Source organism: Chenopodium album, chromosome 25 (genome assembly GCF_948465745.1).
Source record: "Chenopodium album chromosome 25, dcCheAlbu1.1, whole genome shotgun sequence".
Classification (NCBI taxonomy): Eukaryota; Viridiplantae; Streptophyta; class Magnoliopsida; order Caryophyllales; family Amaranthaceae; genus Chenopodium; species Chenopodium album.
In genome coordinates, this window is record NC_137858.1 from 32070426 (window position 1) to 32093728 (window position 23303).

At 35.0% G+C, this 23303-nt stretch overlaps 1 protein-coding gene and 1 pseudogene across 1 annotated transcript; both read left to right on the forward strand.

Annotated features, from left to right (window-relative positions):
* Positions 1–600: 600 nt before the first annotated feature.
* On the forward strand, positions 601–12096 carry LOC145613975 (uncharacterized; annotated as a pseudogene).
* Positions 12097–13124: 1028 nt separating this feature from the next.
* Positions 13125–17866, forward strand: LOC145613976 (uncharacterized). The gene is made up of 3 exons (XM_081668999.1): positions 13125–13203; positions 16695–17107; positions 17429–17866. Exons 1-3 carry the CDS (start codon positions 13125–13127, stop codon positions 17864–17866), a joined length of 930 nt encoding a protein of 309 aa, XP_081525125.1.
* The last annotated feature ends 5437 nt before the right edge of the window (positions 17867–23303 follow it).

A 23303-nucleotide genomic window follows, 5' to 3' on the forward strand; every position in this document is an offset into this window, starting at 1 on the left:
CAATTGAAGCAATTTTTATTTCATTTTTTTAATTTTTCGGCCCTGCTTTGAATGCTTCGTGTCTTGTGGTAAATTTTTTATTTTTGTTTTTAATTAATTCTGGGTTTGAATGTTTGATAATTTCAATTGATGAATTGAAGCAATTTTTATTTCATTTTTTTTTTAAATTTTCGGCCCTGCTCGTGTTGCAACAGAGATGTATGATGTTAAGTGAGAATTTGTTCTATCTTTTATGTACAGCTTAACTAGAATTTTTCTCAGGATGTTTTAACTATTATGTACATCTTCTTTCTGTGATAATTCGTGAACTCGTGAAGCAATCTTCATTGTTTTGATTTTTTTTTTTAATGTCAATTGAAGCAATTTTTAATTTTTGATTTTGTTTATACTCTTCTGTATCTAACTATCTAAGCAATTTTATTTTTTGATTTTTGAAGGTCCAAATTGGTCGTATTCTTTTGAACAAAGATTGAGTATCAACGTTATCAAGTAATTTCCCAATTCGTCCAATTGAATGAAATAAAGATTCTGCTTTCCAGGTTTTTTCAATCCATATATATGATACTGTAATTTTTTTTTTTTTTTTGCGATTTTGAGATTATGCCTCCTAGAAAGTATGAATCTGGGTCTCAAAAGCGTAACAAAAAGAGAAAATTAGAAGTGTTAGTTAATTCTCAAAAAGGTTCTCTTGATAAATTCGTTATAATAGAACCTCAAGTTCCTCTTGTTGAGCCCGTTGATGATGTCCCTATTGAGAATAATAATGTTGATGTTGATGATATTAATAATGTTAATGTTGATCTTGTTAGTGATGATATGCCTATTGCGGAGAATGTTGACGATGTGGATAATATTTTTGATGATGTGCCTAGTGTTAATTGCAATGTTGACAATGTGCCTATTGAGAATGATAATAATGCTGAAAATATTGATGATATGCCCTCTGATAATGATAATGTTGATCACCGTGAAACTAGTTATGTGCCTAATATATATGATCCTAGAGTTTGGGATGGTCTTGATTCTAAAATGATTGATTTATTAGTGAAAAATGGTCCTAAAAGAGATAATTCTATTGTGAAAGGTCCTAAAGATAAATCTTCAAGACGATTTATGGCTAACTTGTATACTAGAGTTTTATCAAACGGTGAGAAATGTGATAGGGATTGGCTTGTTTATTCCAAAGAGCTTGATAGAGTCTATTGTTTTTGCTGTAAAATATTTAAAAAAGGGATGGGAAGAGGACAATTGACAAATGAAGGATTTTCAGATTGGGGGCATGTAGGCTTTAGACTTAAAGAGCATGAGACAAGCATATATCATGTTAAGAATATGACTACTTGGTATGAGTTGCGTCTTAGGTTTTAAAAGAATCAAACTATTGATAAGACGGCTCAAATGCTAATTGAAAAAGAAAAAGACCATTGGAAGAAAGTAATGCAAAGAATTATTTCAATTGTCAAATTTCTTGCCAAACATAATCTATTCTTTCGTGGTTCAAATGGGAAACTATACCAAAAAATTAATGGTAATTTTTTGGGCTTGATTGAAATGTTGGTCGAGTTTGACCCAATCATTCAAGAACATGTCAACCGTATTACTAATAATGATATTCACTTTCATTATTTAGGTCATACAATTCAAAACGAGTTAATACTTTTACTTGGTTCTGCAATAAAAAATGAAATCATTAGAAAGATAAAGCAAGCAAAATATTTCTCGGTAATTCTTGATTGTACTCCCGATGTTAGCCATCAAGAGCAAATGTCATTGATATTAAGATATGTGAATGTCTCTAATTATAATGTTTGCATTGAGGAATCTTTCTTAGGATTTTTGAATGTAAACGATACAACTGGCCAAGGGCTTTTTGATGTTTTATAAAATGAGTTGAAAAATCTTGATCTTGATATAATGGATGTGCGAGGACAAGGCTATGATAATGGATCTAATATGAAAGGAAAACATCAAGGAGTTCAAAAGAAATTTTTGGATTTAAATTCTAATGCTTTTTATACTCCTTGTGGTTGTCACAGTCTAAACTTGACATTATGTGATATGGCTAACACATGTAGTAAAGCTAGAGACTTTTTTGGAGTCATCTAACGTATATATACAATTTTTACAGCTTCTACTAAGAGATGGCAAATCTTGAAAGACAATGTAAAAGGACTAACTGTTAAGTCTTTGTCATCTACTCGTTGGGAAAGTCGTGTTGAAAGTGTTAAGGCTATTAGATTTCAAATGTCAGATATACGAGAAGCTTTACTTCAAGTAGCCGATAGCAATGATAAGGATTACAATATAAAGAGTGAAGCTAAATCCTTGGCAAATAATGAGCTTGGTGATTTTGAGTATTTAATTGCAATAGTGTAGGGAATATTTCAAGCATTTTGATCCCAAGCTTGAACCCCACTGTGATCATACACTAAAGTATGGTGGCGTTTCAAAGGGAAGAAAGCCGGAGAAAAAGAGTCGCCAACAAGTTTTAGGAACTTGTAAACCCAAAACGATCCAGGAGATCGTCAACTCCATAAGGTCAGGAACCAAACAGGGTTCGGGGATGATGGTACGAATCCAATCTACAAAATAAAGGACCCGCCCTATAAAATAGGCCTCTACTTTGTTCTGCTCGTATTCATGTGCGCTTTCTGACTAACATGCAAACATTATATTTAATCCTAAACCTATTTATCTATGTTGGTTGAATATTAATGCACAAATAACTCTATTATTGGCGATCACTTGACTTAAAATCATATTAGCCTAAAAAAAATTATTAATTATCTTATTAAGCGTGATTTCAAGTACAAATTCCCTTTAAACAAGCATAAAAGGTGTGATCAAGCAATAACAATAAAATATATCAAGCAACATAATCATAATAATCATAATCATAATAAGGCATAATAAAGCTTAATAATAATAGCAAGATCCTAGGCATGATACTAACAAGATTAATAACAAACCCTAGCATGTCACTAAACAATAAAAATCAAAGCTTTAATTTAATCCTAACATGATACTAGAAATCAATAAATAACATCCTAACATGATACTAGGAATTAATAAATAATAACATGCTTTCTACATTGTGAATAAAGTAGGGAGTAAGCTAATCTACTTACTTTGAAGCCTCGTACCTCTTTCTAATAACAAAATACATAAGTTAGTAAACTTCAATGACAATAATAAAGATTAAAGAATTAATTTAAAATCAAATTAAATAAAGTTTTGACTAGATTTGGACCAAACCCTCAGAAAATATTAAACCTTGCACGTCTAGGGCGAAGGCAACTTCGAACTTGGATAGGTGTTTCAATATCTTGTGAATGCGGAATTGTGTTTAAAAAAGCTAGTTTAGAAAAAGAGAGAGAAAGAAAGAATTAAGTAATTCTTGATGAGAGTTGATGAGAATTGATGAAAGTTGATGAATAAAAACAGAGGTCGAGGACCCTATTTATAAGAAAACAGTCCGGAAAATCATAGAATTTGATAAGGAATAAAACTCCACTCTGTCGCTAACAAACCGACCCTGTCGCCAGAAATTCATCTTGTCGCCAGGCGACAGGGTCTGTCGCGAGGCGACAAACCTGTCGTTTGGCGACATTGACAGTTTTTGCGGATTTTGTTTTTATCATATCTTTTGATCCAAAAGTCCAAATAAGTCATATAATATGTTGTTGGAAAGCTCTTGAAGTCTATTTTCTAATTCAATTAGAATCAGATTAAAATCTTTTGTAGATAAACAGATATGGCCGAAATAGTAGAAGGTATCAGTTTTGGATAGAGTTTCGTATTCCTTTCATATCTTTTTCGTTATAGCTCGGAATTAATATTATAATATATCATTGGAAAGATAATTTAAAGATCTATCCAACCATTTAAAATTTGGATAAAAAATATGAGGCACGAAAATAATATCTGACTGTCTTTGGACATGTTTAAATCCGAATAGAATTAGGACTTTAAATAAGGAAAGTTTTAAAGAAGGAAAGTTTTTATTTAAATCAAATTCCTTAATCTTATCTTTTCAAAAAAGGATAATTAAAATATTTTAGAAACTTGTAGAAGATTCTAATCAATCCTAATTAGTTTAGGAATAGGATTAAACCTTTGGACCCTCCTCATGATCATTGGGTCGTTGGTAAAATCCGGTTTGGGCCCAGTTTAGTATTTTGGTCATAACTTCCTCATTATTCATCGGAATTGGGCTTATAATATATCGTTGGAAAGGTCTTTTCAAGCCCCATCCAACTACACCATTATTGGACCCTTATCATGGACTAAACTAAACTGTATTTGACGTTTTTATAAAACAGAGTGGGTTTTTGAAAACAAAAAGAAAGATTTTAATAAAAACTAACCGCAACACTTGACTTTTCACACTTTCACCTCATTCGATTATGGTTCGACGTGAAAGGCATTCATCACTGGGTTTGGTTTAGGGGAGACACAAATGGGTGTCTACAGAAGCCCTCACTTTGACTGAGTTTGGAGAAACTTAGGTTTCGAAAACAAAAGTCAAAGTATCGATAGGGACGAAGAATGATTCAGAACGTTCTGCGATTCCAAATCATTCTTATAACGCCGATACCTGCAAACAATGTTAGTTAAACAGATAAAAGAGTTAAGAAACGCGTATCTTGCACCGTCGAGCACACGTCTCTGGATGTAACAGATTTGTTGCTGCATTTCGTTTTGACGACCTTCTAAAAGCTAGAGAACGCCATCTTTGAAGGTAACATTGCGTCGTCATCTTCAACATTTCTTGGGTAAAAATCCTCCACGGTATCTCGGGAACATCGTCGAAAATAACCGTACGTCGTTATCTTCAGGGTTGTGGCAGTACGTCGCCATGGCAGTGCGTCGCCGCTATAGACAATCTCTTCTTTATCTTGAGGGACCGTCGAAGGTGACCATATCTCGCCATCTTCAGAATCTGTGACAACTCTCCACATCCTAGGGAACACTGTCTATCATTGCTGCTACATCTCGAGCTTTTTCTTGAATCATGGTGACAACCTTCCCAATCATAGCGAATGTCGTCGAAGACCGCCTCATCACGAACCGCTCTTCTTAAATATAGGTGACAACTTCCACAATCTTAGCGAGCGTTGTCGAAGATAGCTCATCTCATGTTATCTTCTCAAATCAAGTGATAACCTCCACAATCTTAGCGAAAGCTACCAAAGACCGCTTCATCTTGAACCGTTCTTCTCAAATCTAATAATAACCTCCCCAATCATAGTGAAAGCTATTGAAGGTCGCTTCATCTCAAACCGTCTTTCTCAAATCCAAGTGAGACCCTTTAAATTTTAAAGCCCCCCTGTTGAAAGCTTTGTCTTCTTGAATCTTCAAATCTTCTTCCATCCTAGGAAATCGTTGTGAACCGTTACTTCGGTGCTTGCGATGAGCCAATGCTTAGGGCTTTAAGCTAAGTGAGACGATCTTTTGTCAGGTCGATCACTCATTGCGATTGTAATCGAGCCGACTACTAAACCATGTCAAATTTCTTAGAGGGGCTAACTGGCGCACCAAGGAACCCGAAATTGCTGAACTAAGTCCATATGACCACATCATGAAGCCACGTGACCTGTCACCACATCAGCGCAAGCCAAATGTGCTTGGCGCCGCAATATCGCTCTAAACTTTCAATTTGGTCGTTTCCTTATAACCAAATTTGCTCAAATATTTTACAAATAAAGGCTCTTCATAATTTTGCTCAAACTTCTCTCATCTTAGAAGAATCTCATATATCTATATTCGCGATTTTTTGAAAAAATTCGGGAATATTGTTGCTCTCTGGAATGTACCTGCATCTATATTTCAGACTATAGGACTTTGCTAATCTTTTATTATCTTAGGGTTGACCTAAGGCTTAGTGTTGCTTGAATCACTGATTTGACATGACTCGACTCAAAGCGTTTGACGCATGTGTTAGACTCTACTCGATGTGATATGACACAACATGACTCAATGTGTGCGACTCGAAAAAAAAAGCAAAAATTTTCCGTCATTTTTGTGGAGGGTACCGACTTTCTCCCGAAAAAAGAAAGACGTGCAAAAGAATCGTAGTGTTTAATGGTGCATGTCGAATGAGCTTAATCAAGTATATGCATTTGATGCTATCTCTCAAGGTGCAAGGATTAATTCCTCCTAAGCTATCTCAATTGTTGACTCAATGATGAAAGTATTTGGGTAACTTAGGCGCGGAGGCTAAGTACTTCATACTTTGTGATGCAATGATGATGATTATGATTGATGAGTGATGTGTGATTTTGATATGACAAAGCATGCTTCAACATTATGTTAAAACTTCATGACAAAGGGTTCCTAAAGGAAGTATCTTTTGGTCATGTATCTGTGCAGTGTGTGAAAGTGACACTAAGGTTAAGCTGCAAAGGCTAAGTGTATGGAAAATATATTATTTGATAAGAGTCAAATGATGATAACTCTTAGGCTAGGTAGGCTAATGATGTAAGGATCAAGCCCCCAAGTCTAGCTCTAAGTGAATAGGGATGAGCATTGGAGATCCCTTGATATGATCATGGTGTAAGTGTGTGAATGTGAAAGTGAATGCATTGTTATTATGGCCGCACCTCAATGTGAGGTTGCCTACGTATCCGTTAGGAATCAGGCCAAACGTAGCTCTAGCCGAACCTCGCACAAGTGTGTGTATACCTCAAAAAGGTCTTTTTAAAGGTTGTAACGTGGTTAGGCTAAAGATTAGAGAAGAAGGGGATAAAGGCTCAAGACCCTAAATAAGCCCCCAAGGTGTGCAACCTTGCTTTTGAATCTTTGTATTTTTATGCTTGAGGTTTTCTCATTTTTGAGCTCTTTTTTTTTTTTTTTTTGCTTATTTTTGCTCTATCTTTTTATTTTTCTTTTGCATTTTTATTTTTATAAGTGTGGGCAATCTCGATCATGCGGTCTATCACTCACTTGGCATTCATGTTTCTCAGGCACGGTACCGAGCACTCGATAAGAAACGCAATCTGAGACATGTTCTTATCAAAGATATTTTCATATCATAGACATTGGAACACTTGCCCTTTTGTACACTTTTATATATATATTTTTTGCCATTTTTTTTTTTGAAATTTTTGGTAAAAACACTCAAGCTTTGTATTTAGAACTTGCATAAGTTACACACCATCCCATCCCAAGGTTAAGTAGATGTGTGTTGAAGAAAGAAAGGTCTATCATTAGACGAGGCTCAAAGTGGTTTATCAAGAAAGGGATTATATATTTAAAGGGTGAAGACGGTATAATGGGCTACAAGGGGTGCCTCTAATCATGGGTATACCTTGTGCTTAGTTCGACCTTGATTATATATATATATATATATTTTATTTTTTTTTGCAATGCAATGATCATATGTGAGGGAAGAAACGCTCATTTTATTAAAAGGAAAAAGGAAAAAACCTATGAAATAAATCTAAGGAAGACAAAGGGTGCCTATGCTAGACTTATGGGGGAAAGGTTTGAAAAAAGAAGAAGAAAGCATGAAATCTTGGTAAGAAGCTTGCCTTGTATTTTGTCTCATCATTACTCTTTTTTTTATTATTGTCAATCACATGTCTTAAACTCAATTCAACATGCATGGATGGGAAGAGATCATGAAAGAATGAAGGGAATGATATGTGTGGAGAAAGCTTGTGGAGAGTGGAAAGATGATGTAGATGGAAAGATGTGGAAGAATTAGGAATAGAATGGACCCCAAACTCAAATGACGGAAAACGACTCATGCATGAACCTAAAACATGATCATGATGACATATACAAAGTGTGTGCTAAGACTAGTGAGTGTAGGTGACATGTTAAGACTTGTGTCATGACCACGTGGCTAGACAATGGGACTAGACTTAAGCAAAGACTAAATTAAGACTTCACGTATGTGCATTAAACTGGATAGGCTGTGGTATTTTAGTCATAACTTTTAATCTGTGACTCTGATTGGGACGAAACCAACGCTAAATTAAAGATAAAACTCGGGGCTACAGATCCATAGGTTATACGACTCGTGGTTCTTCCTAGAACTCCAGATATGACCAAAACAAGTTGACGCTAGTGCAGTATACGGGAATCAGGTTGACTTAAAGGAACTATGACTCGATTTAAGGCATATTCATTAGTTCAAATTAATTCATTAATTAATTAAACAAAGTCCTTTAGTCATTGGTTAGTTTATTAAGACTTATTTACAAACACAAGTCAAACCAAACGGTTAGTTTAGTCACATGTAAGCTATGCACAAGCAAATAATGCACAAGTAGTCAAGTACTCACAATATGATGCAATGAGTTTGCAACCTAACCATGGCTCTAGTTCTCTAAAGTTCAAGGATATGGGTTAAATCAAAAAGGGTCCATGGTTATGAGTCCGCATGCATCGCGCGGAAGCCTAACCTTGAAGGGTTGGCGCGTATGGATGGGACCCCGCAAGTTAAAAACTTGCTTCCATGGTTTGGTGGATTCACAAACTTGCATGTACCCGTCGTTGCCAGGAGCGTTAGATTGGGTAGATGAAGTGTGAACCCCCAGAGGGTTATGGCCATATGTAGAACACATATGGGTTTCAGAAAAGTGAGAAAAACTCAATCAGGAAGTAGATACGAGCTAACCGTACTAGAAATGGTCAAAACAAGAAGGCAGAGTTCTGGCTCGGTATTGGAAGAACTTGGCGCCAGACTACAGGAACTGTCGCCGCAAAAGAACCTCTGTCGCCAGGCGACAGAAGCACTTTGCAGGCGATGGTCTCTGTTTTCTAGACGCTAGTTCCTACATGCCTTGGCAGGTATCTGTGTTCTTAGAATTTTCCAGATTTCGCAGTATTATTTCGATTCTAGTTGTGAAAGATATTTCTCAAATTTCCTACGTGTAAAATCCTATGTTTTTGACTCATTTCGAATGGTCTATCCAATGAGGACCCTTTTTATGCATATGACAATAATGTTAATCAAAATTACGCACATGAAATACTTAGAATTTTTCGAGTCTCATCCGCTCATTCTAAATCATTGCCAAAATAAATTTCAGGAATTAAAATAGAAATCCTCCCCAGTAGAGTCGCCAAAAAACTGTAGGGAATATTTCAAGCATTATGATCCCAAGCTTGAACCCCACTGTGATCATACACTAAAGTATGGTGGCGTTCCAAAGGGAAGAAAGCCGGAGCAAAAGAGTCGCCAACAAGTTTTAGGAACTTGTAAACCCAAAACGATCCAGGAGATCGTCAACTCCATAAGGTCAGGAACCAAACAGGGTTCGGGGATGATGGTACGAATCCAATCTACAAAAGAAAGGACCCGCCCTATAAAATAGGCCTCTACTTTGTCCTGCTCGTATTCATGTGCGCTTTCTGACTAACATGCAAACATTATATTTAATCCTAAACCTATTTATCTATGTTGGTTGAATATTAATGCACAAATAACTCTATTATTGGCGATCACTTGACTTAAAATCATATTAGCCTAAACAAAATTATTAATTATCTTATTAAGCGTGATTTCAAGTACAAATTCCCTTTAAACAAGCATAAAAGGTGTGATCAAGCAATAACAATAAAATATATCAAGCAACATAATCATAATAATCATAATCATAATAAGGCATAATAAAGCTTAATAATAATAGCAAGATCCTAGGCATGATACTAACAAGATTAATAACAAACCCTAGCATGTCACTAAACAATAAAAATCAAAGCTTTAATTTAATCCTAACATGATACTAGAAATCAATAAATAACATCCTAACATGATACTAGGAATTAATAAATAATAACATGCTTTCTACATTGTGAATAAAGTAGGGAGTAAGCTAATCTACTTACTTTGAAGCCTCGTACCTCTTTCTAATAACAAAATACACAAGTTAGTAAACTTCAATGACAATAATAAAGATTAAAGAATTAATTTAAAATCAAATTAAATAAGGTTTTGACTAGATTTGGACCAAACCCTCAGAAAATATTAAACCTTGCACGTCTAGGGCGAAGGCAACTTCGAACTTGGATAGGTGTTTCAAGATCTTGTGAATGCGGAATTGTGTTTAAAAAAGCTAGTTTAGAAAAAGAGAGAGAAAGAAAGAATTAAGTAATTCTTGATGAGAGTTGATGAGAATTGATGAAAGTTGATGAATAAAAACAGAGGTCGAGGACCCTATTTATAAGAAAACAGTCCGGAAAATCATAGAATTTGATAAGGAATAAAACTCCACTCTGTCGCTAACAAACCGACCCTGTCGCCAGAAATTCATTTTGTCGCCAGGCGACAGGGTCTGTCGCGAGGCGACAAACCTGTCGTTTGGCGACATTGACAGTTTTTGCGGATTTTGTTTTTATCATATCTTTTGATCCAAAAGTCCAAATAAGTCATATAATATGTTGTTGGAAAGCTCTTGAAGTCTACTTTCTAATTCAATTAGAATCAGATTAAAATATTTTGTATATAAAAATATATGGCCGAAATAGTAGAAGGTATCAGTTTTGGATAGAGTTTCGTATTCCTTTCATATCTTTTTCGTTATAGCTCGGAATTAATATTATAATATATCATTGGAAAGATAATTTAAAGATCTATCTAACCATATAAAATTTGGATAAAAAATATGAGGCACGAAAATAATATCTGACTGTCTTTGGACATGTTTAAATCCGAATAGAATTAGGACTTTAAAAAAGGAAAGTTTTAAAGAAGGAAAGTTTTTATTTAAATCAAATTCCTCAATCTAATCTTTTCAAAAAAGGATAATTAAGATATTTTAGAAAATTGTAGAAGATTCTAATCAATCCTAATTAGTTTAGGAATAGGATTAAACCTTTGGACCCTCCTCATGATCATTGGGTCGTTGGTAAAATCCAGTTTGGGTCCAGTTTAGTATTTTGGCAATAACTTCCTCATTATTCATCGAAATTGGGCTTATAATATATCGTTGGAAAGGACTTTTCAAGCCCCATCCAACTACACCATTATTGGACCCTTATCATGGATTAAACTAAACTGGATTTGACGTTTATATAAAATAGAGTGGGTTTTTGAAAACAAAAAGAAAGATTTTAATAAAAACTAACCGCAACACTTGACTTTTCACACTTTCACCTCATTCGATTATGGTTCGACGTGAAAGGCATTCATCACTGGGTTTGGTTTAGGGGAGACACAAATGGGTGTTTACAAATAGTAATTTAGTATGAAATACTATTTGCAATTAATTTAGTAAGCAAGCTATTACAATCAAAGGATATGCTTATTGATGTGGCTATAAAAAAATAAGAGGGTTGATTTCTTTTTTTGAGGGGTATAGAGAAACTAGTTTTTATGATGCTTTGAGTAAGGCTAAGGAAATTGCTATTGAAATGGATATTGATCCTATATTTCCCCAAAAGCGTGAAATTAAAAGAAAGAAACATTTTGATGAGAATCCAAGCACTTCATCAAATGCTCCTCTATCTCCAGAAGAATCATTTAGAGTTGATTACTTTCTTTATATTGTTGATCAAGCTATTAGTTCTCTTTATAAAAGATTTGAGCAATTTGAGGAATATGAAAATATTTTTGGTTTCTTATTTACTCCTCATTGGATGATTTAAGTTTGAAATCCTCTTGTTTGAAATTTGAAAATGCACTTATGTCTAATGAAAAATATAGATATTGATGGGAATGAATTATTTGTGGAGTTGAAGTTGCTTAAAGAAATTTTGCACAATGACATAAAAGGACCTTTTGATATTTTGATATTTTTGAATGATGTGGGTTGTTTTCCTAATGCTACTATTGCATATAGAATTTTGTTGACTATTCCTGTGACAGTTGCAACTGCAGAAAGGAGTTTTTCAAAGTTAAAGCTATTGAAGTCATATCTTCATTCTACGATGCTACAAGAAAGACTTAATGGATTGGCGATGATAGCAATTGAGAATGATATTCTAGAGAAAGTGGAATATGAAGACTTGATTGATGATTTTGCCTCAAAGAGCGTTAGACGAATATCACTTTTCAAATAAATAGAAGTTAATATAGCTTAAGTTGATCTGAGCCTTGAGTTGTATTTAGTTACTATTATCAACATGAATAAAATATCCGAATTTAATTTTGCGTAATCAATATGTCATTGTTATATGGAAGCATTTTTATTTTGCAATGTATATATAGGAAAATTGTGCATTACCAAAATTATAGATAAAAAAATGTATAATTTTAACATTATTAAGGGCCCCTTTTTCGATTTGGAATAGGGCCCCCAAAATCAATGCTACGGCCCTGATACCATACTTAACCCACTATAACCTTCATACGCTACTTCACATTCCTAATGATATAGTCATATTTTAAAGGATTTTTTGACATTTGCTACCACCTAAAATGCCTCACTTCAGATTTGCTACCATTTAAAATTTTTTTTTTACTTTGCTACCACCTAAATTAGAGTTTGTTAGAAATCACTACCACTTAACGGAATCCGTTAGGATTTCCGTTAAGTTTATTAAAAAAAGTAAAGAAAAATTAAAAAAAAAAAAGAAAAATTAAAAAAAAAAAGAAAAAAAAAACCCAGCCACCCACTGCCACCCCTCCCTCCTGCCGGCGCCAAAAGATTCGCCCGGCGCCGGCGACCTCACCCATGAAGGCCCACCACCCACGAAGCCAATCCCCTCCATATCCCTCACCCAAGAAGCCCCACCACCCACGAAGCCAACCCCCACCGAAATCAGCCCCCCTTCCCGTTACCCCACCGGAATCGAACCCCTCCCCTTCCCCCACCCAAAAACCGACACCCCTAACCCTTAGCTACCAGCCCGAAACCACCCAAACGACTTTTAGGGTTTACGAATTGGGGGTTTGTGAATTGAAGCTCTGCGAAATTGGGGGTTGTGGTGGTGTTGCGGGCTTTAGCGAATTGGTGGCTGCGAAGTAGGGGTCTGCGAAATTGGTGGCGGTGGTGGTTGTGGTGGCGAATTGGGGGTTTGTGAATTGAAGCTCTACGAAATGTGTGCGGTGAAGGTGCGAATTGGTGGTTGTAAGTGAGGGTGGTTGCGAGGGAAGGTGGCTGGAAGGAGGCGAAAAGGGAAGGCGAAGAGTTTGCCGGCGTCAGCCGCCAGAGGGGGGAGGGGCAGCATTGATGGGGGATATGAAGGTGGCAGTGAGGTGGTTGGAAGGTGGTTGGACGGTGGTTGGATCTCATAACGGAAATGGTAACGGTATAAGGCTTGGGGTAGTGATTCCTAACAAACTCTAATTTAGGTGGTAGCAAAGTAAAAAAAAAAAATTTTAAACGGTAGCAAATCTGAAGCAAGGCGTTTTAAGTGGTAGCAAATGTCAAAAAATTCTATTTTAAATATAATTATTTAGTCAAATGATATCTACAATCACTTTTTAGATTGTATATATAATTATCTTTTGGATGATGTAGTTACCTTAGCTTCCAAATAATACATTTATTTTATGAATGATATCATTACATTTCAAATAATATTGATGATATAATCACTATTACTTGTTGAATGATATAATCAGTTTTCGAATGATATGATACTCTTTAAATGATAAAATTACCTTTTGATATTGGATGATACAATTAACTTCGCGTAATATAACCACTTTTCAGGTCAAAGTAATGGAGAAAGAAAATAATTTGAAAAGATAGCTTGCAAATGAAGCTAAAAGGTTAAATTTAAATAAAGATAGTTAGGTGCACAAAAAGTAATTGTGTATCGGGTCTATTCTAGAATTAGGGGTGTTAACAAGCCGAGACTAAGCCTTGGTAGGCTCAACTCTAGCTCAAAGCTCTTTAGCTCAGGCTCGACTCGAGCTCGAAGCTCGTAAGCTTAGGCTCGACTCAAGCTTGCGCCTCAAGCTTAAGAGTCCTCAAGGCTCGACTCGACTTGGCTCAGTTTGACTCGAGGCTTAACTTGGCTCGGTTTGACTCGAGGCTCGACTTGGCTCGATTTGACTCGAAGCTCGACTTGGCTTGGTTTGACTTTAGTATATAGTCCAAGTAATAAGGGGCCAAATGTTGCCCATAGTCATTGTTTCTAAGACCTTCAAAATTTTCTTTATACCTCTCATTTTCTATTCCTTACTTCCTCCATCTTTCAATGTGGGACTATTTATTTCTTTTTTTTTTTTTTTTTTTTTTTTTTTTTTTTTTTTTGCTTAAATTCTTCTATATAAACAACAACAAAGATCATCAACGAAAGCACCAAAACTTAGCGAGAACGCTAGAGTTGTGAAGACTAACTTTAGTTCCTAATCCTTAAATATGAAGAAAAGTTATGCTAATTTAATAATTAATTTATTACAAAAAAAATATACAAAAAAACTCAAAATTGCTCACAAGCTTTCGAGCCAAGCCAAGAATAGCTTAGCCTTGGGTCGTTAAGATTTCAAGCCGAGCCCAAGCTTGAGTCGAGCCTTCACCAAGTATTGATCAAGCCAAGTCTTGATGAGTTCATGAGCAGGCTCGTATCGTTAATACTCCCAATTTAGAATTTTTAAAAGTAATAGGAATTCAATTATATGTATATAAAAAAGTAGTAGTTGGATTGGGTGGTAAACATGAAAGGAGATAAACAAGGGTGTAATACTTAAAAATATCATGGTTGCATTTTTAAGTGTAACATTTAAAAATCAAAAAGGGAGCAATAAAGATATTTAATAAAGGCTAGTTTTTTTTAGAAGGTGATTTAAAAAAGGGAAAGGTTAAATGAGGTAACATGAGACATTGTAAAAAAAATATAATAAATAAAAAAAGAGTGAAACGTAGCAAAATGGTTTAAATATATATCCCTGTGTGTCGTAATAATCGCAACACTTTTTTACGCTTTTTTCCTAATAATTGTAACACTTTTTGTAATTAATACAAGTACTTGTTAGTACATAATATTATTTTATTATTTCTTTCTCCTATTAACCCCACTTAGGCTCTGTTCGATTTACCTTACAAAAATAATATTCAGTAAAAATAATTTTAGCTTTCAAAAATAAATATAGTTCAACAAAAATCCTTGACTCTAAAAAAGAATTATAATAGAGAATCAGTAAAAAAATAATTTTAGTTCAGCAAAATTAATTTTACTTCAGAAAAATTAATTATATTTTAGTAAAAATAATTTAAGTCGGCAAAAACAATTTTAGGTCAGTAAAAATAATTTTAGTTCAGCAAAAATAAGGTGTAGTGTACATGGCCTTGGGCATGTTCGCTTTACCTTACTAAAATAATATTCAATAAAAACAATTTCATTTCTGTAAACATAAGTTCAGTTCAGCAAAAATATTTTCAATTCAGTAAAATAATGTCAGATTAGCAAAAATAAGGTGAAGTGAACGGGGTCTTACACTATTTTTTTTATTACTTATTACTGTATTATTTATCTTTCCTAATAACAATTAAATATATACCCACTAAGGCCCTGTTCACTTCACCTTATCTTTACTGAACTAAAATTATTTTTTGCCGAAATTAAATTATTTTTTACTGAGCTAAAATTAATTTTGCTAAACGTTAATTATTTCTACTGATTCTCTATTATATTTCATTTTTAAAGTTACTGATTTTTTACTAAATTAAAATTATTTTTATTGAGACCATGTTCACTTCACCTTAAATACAATAGTATTTAGTACAAATGATTTTAGTGTAGTAAAAATAAGATCAGTTTTGTACAATTAAGTTCGATTCAATAAAAATAATTTCAGTTTAGTAAAAATAATTTAAGTTCATTAAAAATGAATAACTTTAAAGAAGAAATGTAACAAAGAATCAACGTAAATAATTTTAGTAGTTTTAACAAAAATAATTTTAATTAGTAAAACTAATTTCAGCTAAGTAAAAAATAATTGAAGTTCAACAAAAATAAGGTGAAGTGAACAAAGCCTTAATTATACTTTATATTATAAAACTCTTCTTTTTTTTCCATTCAATAATTTTAAGCCAGGTATAGATTTGCTGCTAAAATCATATTATTGTAATGAATACTGTGTACGCGACATAACTAATCGATATTGTAACACCCCCAAATCTCTCTCTACGGAAATACTAGTATAATACGTATAATTATACCGTAAAGATAGACTTGGGCGTATTATCGCCGTAAAACTTACTAAATAAAACCAATATTTTGCAGCGAAAAACTTCAATACTCTTCTTTTTATTAATAATTAGCTATAAATAGTAACCATTGTCATGAGTACTCAAAATAAACATAAAGACCACCATTCCCTAATCTAGGTGATCCCGGGACTCCATATGCTCAATCATTGACTCCACCTGAAATTAGTCAACACTGCTTACCATTACGGGAAACAGGGAAAACCAAAACAGAATAAGAAATACGGATTAGCAAAATATGCGAAGTACGATAAGTGCAAGATAATTAAACTCAATTTATTAGCAAACATGCTTTTAAGACCAATTCCTTCCCTTCCAATAATTAAACCAATAATTTCAGCTCATAAATCCAAAATCAAATTTAATAAACAATATCAATAGTCAATTAAATACAACCAATGTTGCAACTCATGACTTTGATCAATTTCTTTCGACTTCTGGTATTGCTGAGCTTCAAAGTATTAGTCACTTTTTCTCTTGGAATAACAAGGGGCTGGGTGACAGTAGGGTGATGAGGAGAATTGAAGCAAGCTAGGATTGATCTTGATAATATTCAGTCTCAGTTGGTTAGTGACTGTTCAGACATTGAATTGCACTCAAGAGAGAAAGCTTGTATTGATAATTTGAAGAAATGGTTGAAAATTAATGAGGAAGCATGGAAGCAGATATCCAGAATTCAATGGCTTTCCTCTGGTGATTCTAATAGTAAGTTTTTCTTTGTTTCTATTAAACAAAGAAGGCATATTAATAGAATCACTTCTTTGTATGATGATGCTGGGATTAAGCTTACTAATCATGTTGACATCACAAAAGAGATTGTTGGCTTCTATAAAAATCTTCTTGGCTCTGCTGCTAGGTCTCTTCCTATGGCTGATCTTGTGACTCTTAGGTCTGGGGCTAGGCTCTCTAAACAGTCTGCTGATCTTCTCTATGCTCCTATTTCTTTGTATGAAATTGATACTGCTCTTTTTGCTATAATGACTCTAAAGCTCCTGGTTTGGATGGCTATAATTCAATTTTCTTCAAAAAAAACTTGGAATATAGTCAAAGATGATATTTATGCTGCTGTGCTGGATTTTTTTTTATTTTTTAATTTATTTATTTTTTTAAATTACAGGATGTGCTCCAAAGTCAATATTACTGCTGTTACTCTTGTTCCTAAGGTCGAGAATGCTTCTCGTGTGAAATCTTTTAGACCTATATCCCGTTGTTTAGTAGTGTATAAAATAATATCTAAGATTATCATTAATAGGCTTCAAGGTGTGATCTCTGAGGTGGTTAGTGAAAGTTAATCTGGGTTTATTCCTGGAAGATAGATAGTTGATAACATTTGGCTTGCTTCTGATCCAATAAAAGGGTATGGTAGAGCTCATAATTCTCCTAGATGTATGGTGAAAGTAGACTTGAAAAAGGCCTATGATTTCATCGAGTGGAGTTTTCTTAAGATTGTATTACAAGAGTTGGGTTTTCCTAGCTTTTTTGTCAAGTGGATCATGACTTGTATATCTACTGTTTCTTACTCGATTTTGATTAATGGTTTTCCTTGTAAGCCGTTTCCATCTAAGAAGGGGTTGAGGCAAGGGGATCCAATGTCTTCCTTCCTTTTTGCCATTGGCATGAAATTCTTATCAAGGTGTATGAATCAATTGCAGCAGGACCCTAATTTTAACTATCACCCGAGATGTGAGAGGTTAAATGTGACTCATTTAATGTTTGGAGTTGACCTCTTGATGTTTGCAAGAGCTGATTTATGATCAGTTTATCTAATGACGCAAGACTTTATGAAGTTTTCTAAGGCCTCAAGTCTTGAAGCTAATTTAGACAAGAGCAATATTTACCTAGCTGGAGTGTCTTCTGCTAAGAAAGACGCTATTATTAAAGCTATTAATATCTCTGAAGGAACTTTTCCTTTTAGATATTTAGGTGTTCCTTTGTCTTCTAGAAAGCTCTCTTATACTCAATGCGAGCCAATGGTGGAGAAAGTGCTTAATAGGGGTAAGTCTTGGGCTAATAAATTTTTTGAGCTATGCTGCTAGATTACAGTTGATAAAGTCTATTCTCTTAGGGATGCAAACTTTCAAGTGCCAGATTTTTGTTTTCCAAAAAAGATCATCGAAGAGGTGGAGTCTTATTGTAGGTACTTCCTTTGGACTGGTAATGTCAATGCCTCAAAGAAAGCTCTTGTTGCTTGGGAAAAGCTAATGCTTCCTAAGGTAGCTAGAGGGTGGAATATCAAGAATATAGACATGTGGAACAAAGCTGCTATTGCTAAGTGTCGACATCTACTTTTGGCCTCCTGTCCTGACAGGAAGTGCAATGACGATAAATAAAACCATCTTCGTGTTGGTCCGAAGTGAAAAATGCTTATGGATAACTGGTTAAAACTACAAAACACAAAAGACTAGCCCAAACCAAGAAACAAAGCCAAACAAGGTCTAATTAACTAAATCCGATCATAATTAGGCTTAAGCCCGTGCATAAAACCTAATAATGACGGATTTAGAAGCGCCTAGGTTAAAATAAACGTTGCCGCAGAAAATGTCGCGCGCATCTCAATGAGTCGCGCTGGGCTGGCACACGCAACTAATTCAGTTGCGCGCAAGACTCTGCGCAACTGTCTGAGACGCGCTTGTGAAAGATTCCGAATTTCGAAAAATTGGAAAATCGAATCTTACTGTAAAGCAGCGCGCAAGACAATTAGTTTCGCTGCCTATAGCAACGCAACCAAATCACTTCCGCTGGGTTGCCGCTCGCAACTCATCCAGTTGCGCGTGACACCTGCTGTGGCAGAATGTTCATAACCCTAATCCTACTCATTCCTTATAAATAGAGGCTTAATCCAAGCCTTAAACACACAGAAATTAACCTAAAATCCTTGTAGAAAGCTTGTAAACTTGTGTAACACCCAATAATTCTCTCTTAAAACCTGTAAATACCCTGAACAAAATCCAAGAGAATTACTGGCGTGCTACCGCCACGTGTTCAAACGTTAAGGCTATATAACATATTAGCAGCGGAAAAACTAAATCAGTTATAAATAGGTTTCAAAACCAACAAATAAAACCAACTTCAGTGATACAAGATGGAACCATTAAGGCCCTTATTCAAAAACCAACAAACGTAGTAAATAAATAAAACCAGAGTTTAAATAAATTCAAACTTGCGAAAACAAATAAACTGCGAACAATACCCAACTTATCCACTCAAAATCCCATAACCGTGATGTGAATGCTGCATGTGTAAGAACATGTGGTTAAATTGCTCCTCAAATATTACAAGTGTAAAAATTGGATCGTCACAGGGTCATTGAAAGGCGAAGGCCATGACCAAAGAAAAACACACACAAAAGCACGCAATCAGCTGAGCTGAGTATATACAAGCTGCAAAACATAAAAGAAATCCTTAACATGCTACTAATAATCAATCATCACGCATCATTAGTTTATAGACTCGACACATGACTCAACTATTTATATTACTAAGACTTGACTAGATAATAATAGCTAATTCATTTCAATTTACTCATTGGATTTAGCAATAGACAAGGTTGTCCAACCCATGTTCCATTTGGAACATCAATAAAGAAAAACCCCATGCCTCCTTTCGGAAACATCAATAAACATCCAACGACCACGGGCGCGACTCCGTGACCGTAGTTAGTATGAGATCTCACCTAACTCCTAGTTTTAAGAAATATAATTGAAATAAGAGACTCGTAGATCAGACAACCTCGAGAAAAGTACACGGCTAATACCCCATGTACCCCAATCCCTGATTGTCATTACTCTAGATGTGCACCAATCCAGAGTTTTATTGCTCATCCATCTTGCACTTTACGTGATTTACAGGTTTAGACTTGGTGATGACTCATATGCAAACAACAAAATCAATTCATAGTCAATTCAATCAAGTAAAACAACTTTCAAGCATTATGACCCCAAGCTTGAACCCCACTGTGATCATACACTAAAGTATGGTGGCGTTCCAAAGGGAAGAAAGCTAGAGCAAAAGAGTCGCCAACAAGTTTTAGGAACTTGTAAACCAATCATGAGGTGAAGGTTACACCCCTTAAACGATCCAGGAGATCGTCAACTCCATAAGGTCTTGAACCAAACAGGGTTCGGGGATGAGGGTACGAATCCAATCTACAAAAGAAAGGGCTCGCCCTATAAAATAGGCCTCTACTTTATTCTACTCGTATTCATGTGCGCTCCTTGACTAACATGCAAACATTAGGTTAACCCTAAACCTGTTTAATTTATGTTGGTTGAATATTAATGCACAAATAAAACTACTATTGGCGATCACTTGAATTAAAATCATATTAGCCTAAACCAAATTATTAATTATCTTATGAAGCGTGATTTCAAGTACAAATTCCCTTTAACATGCATAAAAGGCGTGATCAAGCAATAATAATAAATCAAGCAACATAATAATAATAATAATAATAATAAGCATTATAATAGCCAAAATCATGATAATAATAACAATAAATATCATGTTAATAATAAAGCTTAAATATAATAGCAAGATCCTAGGCATGATACTAAAAAGATTAATAACAAATTCTAGCATGTCACTAAACAATAAAAGATCAAAGCTTTAAACCTAACATGGTACTAACATGCTATCATAATATAAGAAATAATAAGAGGCACCCTAAACATGATACTAGAAAGCAATAATAACATCCTAACATGATACTAGGAATTAATAAAACAATATAAGCATGCTTTCTATAAGAATAAAGCAATAAGATTACATACTTTGATGCCTCGTACCTCTTGCTAATAACAAAATACACAAGTTAGTAAACTTCAATGAAAATAATAAAATTAAATAATTAAATTAAATAATTGAAAGAAAGAGTTAAAAAGTTTAGACTGGATTTGGGACCAAACCCTCAGAAAATATCAACCTTGCACGTCTAAGGCGAAGGCAACTTCGAACTGGCTAGATGTTCTAAGTCTTGTGTATGCGGTATTGTGTTTAAAAAGGGGTTGGTTTAGAAAGAGAGAGAGGAAAATCAAGTAAGCCTTGATGAGAGTTGGTGATTGAAAAAGGGGAGATATGACCTCTATTTCACTACTACAAAACCCGCTTAAACTCGACGCTTTTTTCCCTAATTTTCGACGCCAAAAAGCGTCGAAAAATTTATTCTCGACGCTTTGGTAAAGTGTCGAGAATTTGGCCGTCGAGAATTCTCGATGCTTTAAGGAGTCAATATTGTCGACACTATTTACTGTCTAAATATTTATTTGATGCTTTAAAGCGTCGAGCTTCGCGACGCTTTTAACTGCCGAAATATTTGTTTGTCGACGCTGTTTAATGTAGGCTATTTTATTTTTGTGGCTCATAACAAGTTTTGGTGGGATACTAGGAGGACGTTAAAAAGTGTCGAAAATTTGAGTTTCTCTCTTTTCTCATATTTTATTAGGACAATGGAATGTTTCAACATGTTACGTGTGTGTATATATATATATATATGTGTGTGTGTGTGTGTGTGTGTGTGTATATATATATATATATGTGTATATGTATATTATATATATTATATATATACATATATATATATACATATACACATATATATATACATATATATATACATATACACATATATATATATACATATATATATATATACATATATATATATACATATATATATATATATATATATATATGTATAAATACCAATTTAAATTTGCAGTTTGAAAAAAATAACACACATAATACCGTACCACGACAATTACCGTGTCCTAGGTCGAATACCTAGCCACGATTTAATTACCGTGTCACGACAAATTTACCGCGCCACGACAATGTATACCGTACCACGACAATTTATGCCATGGTGAGACAATTTGCTTCTTTGCGACGCCTCATTTCTAGGGTTCTGGATCTCACCCCTCTCATTTCCTCTAGAATACAAGGCTGATTTCACAGTCTCAGGGTACCGAATGATTCTCTCTTTCTCTCTTATACTTTAGACTAAATACTTGCCTTCCCATCTCTATAATTAATTTTTAGAATTTTCGCCTATGGGTTTTCACCTTTTACTAAAAAAGTTTTTCCCTATTTTAGGTTTTAAGAGTTTTAGCTAAAGATATTTATTTGTTTAATTTATTCAATAGATTTAGTAGTTGTAAAGATGGCTCTGGCCTGGGCCGTGCCGGGCTCATGTGCTTTGGGGTTAGCTAGGCTTGAACCATGGCTCGACCCACGAGTTTCGTGCCGTTCTGAGCCGAAGTTTTCATAAGGTTGGCCCATGCACGACCCAAGCCCACGTGCCATTGTGCCAGGCATGCGTACCTAAGCAAAATTGCATTGATCTTAGCATGCTATAATTTTTGTCGTGTCGTGCCTTATCGTGCTTCTCCCAAATAAAGACGGCCGCCCACACGAACAATAACATGTCATGCCGTACTTTTGTCTTGCTGAGCCGTGTCGGGCCTTGGGTCAGCCCGACTTAGTGCCATCTTTAATTAAGTAGTTGGTTACAAATTATTATTATTTTTTTTACAAAGGATAAAAACAGTCCACAAATCAATAGAAAAGAAAATAAAATTAACCGCTGCTTCTCCAGCAATTTCATGAGCTCGATGAACACACTGACAATCTACCTTATGAATACGGCAATACCGAAAGGTCGAGCCAAGCCGCTTGATCTTAGTGACGAGCCAGAGGTAATTAATGTTACCCTGCCGCACCCCCCCCCCCCCCAAAAAAAATAAAAAAGAGTAACCAGATTATAGGAATTAGTGAAGACCGTGAGGGACTGAAACCCACGATCTGAAGCCCATTGTAACCCATACAAGCACACCATTGCCTCCGCGTGTAAGGCGAAAGTACAATTGTCGAAGTTGCTTCCACCAATGATCCGATCATCCAACGGGTCAACATTGTCCAAGAACCACCCCATCCCAACATGGTGAGAATCTTTGAACCAAGAACCATAAATTTGTAGTGAAAGTAAATCATTCCCTTGGTCGAGCAATCCAAGTTGAGCTGCTTAAAACCCAGGCGGGGGCGAGGTACAAGAGGTATCAGCTTAACCCCAAGAAATAGAAGGGGGGATACCAGAAGCATTGTGGTTGAGGAAGATTGTATGAGAATCCATTATCTCTGCAAACAGAGAAGCGAATGAATGAATAGTAGTAGAATCGCGGAAGATTCTCGAATTCC

Coding starts and splice junctions, on each gene's coding strand:
- LOC145613976 (XM_081668999.1), top strand. CDS start 13,125: ATGGGGGATATGAAGGTGGCAGTGAGGTGGTTGGAAGGTGGTTGGACG. Junction 13,204..16,694: donor TCATAACGGAAATGGTAACG/GTATAAGGCTTG, acceptor GTGACTGTTCAG/ACATTGAATTGCACTCAAGA. Junction 17,108..17,428: donor TAATGACTCTAAAGCTCCTG/GTTTGGATGGCT, acceptor CCTGGAAGATAG/ATAGTTGATAACATTTGGCT.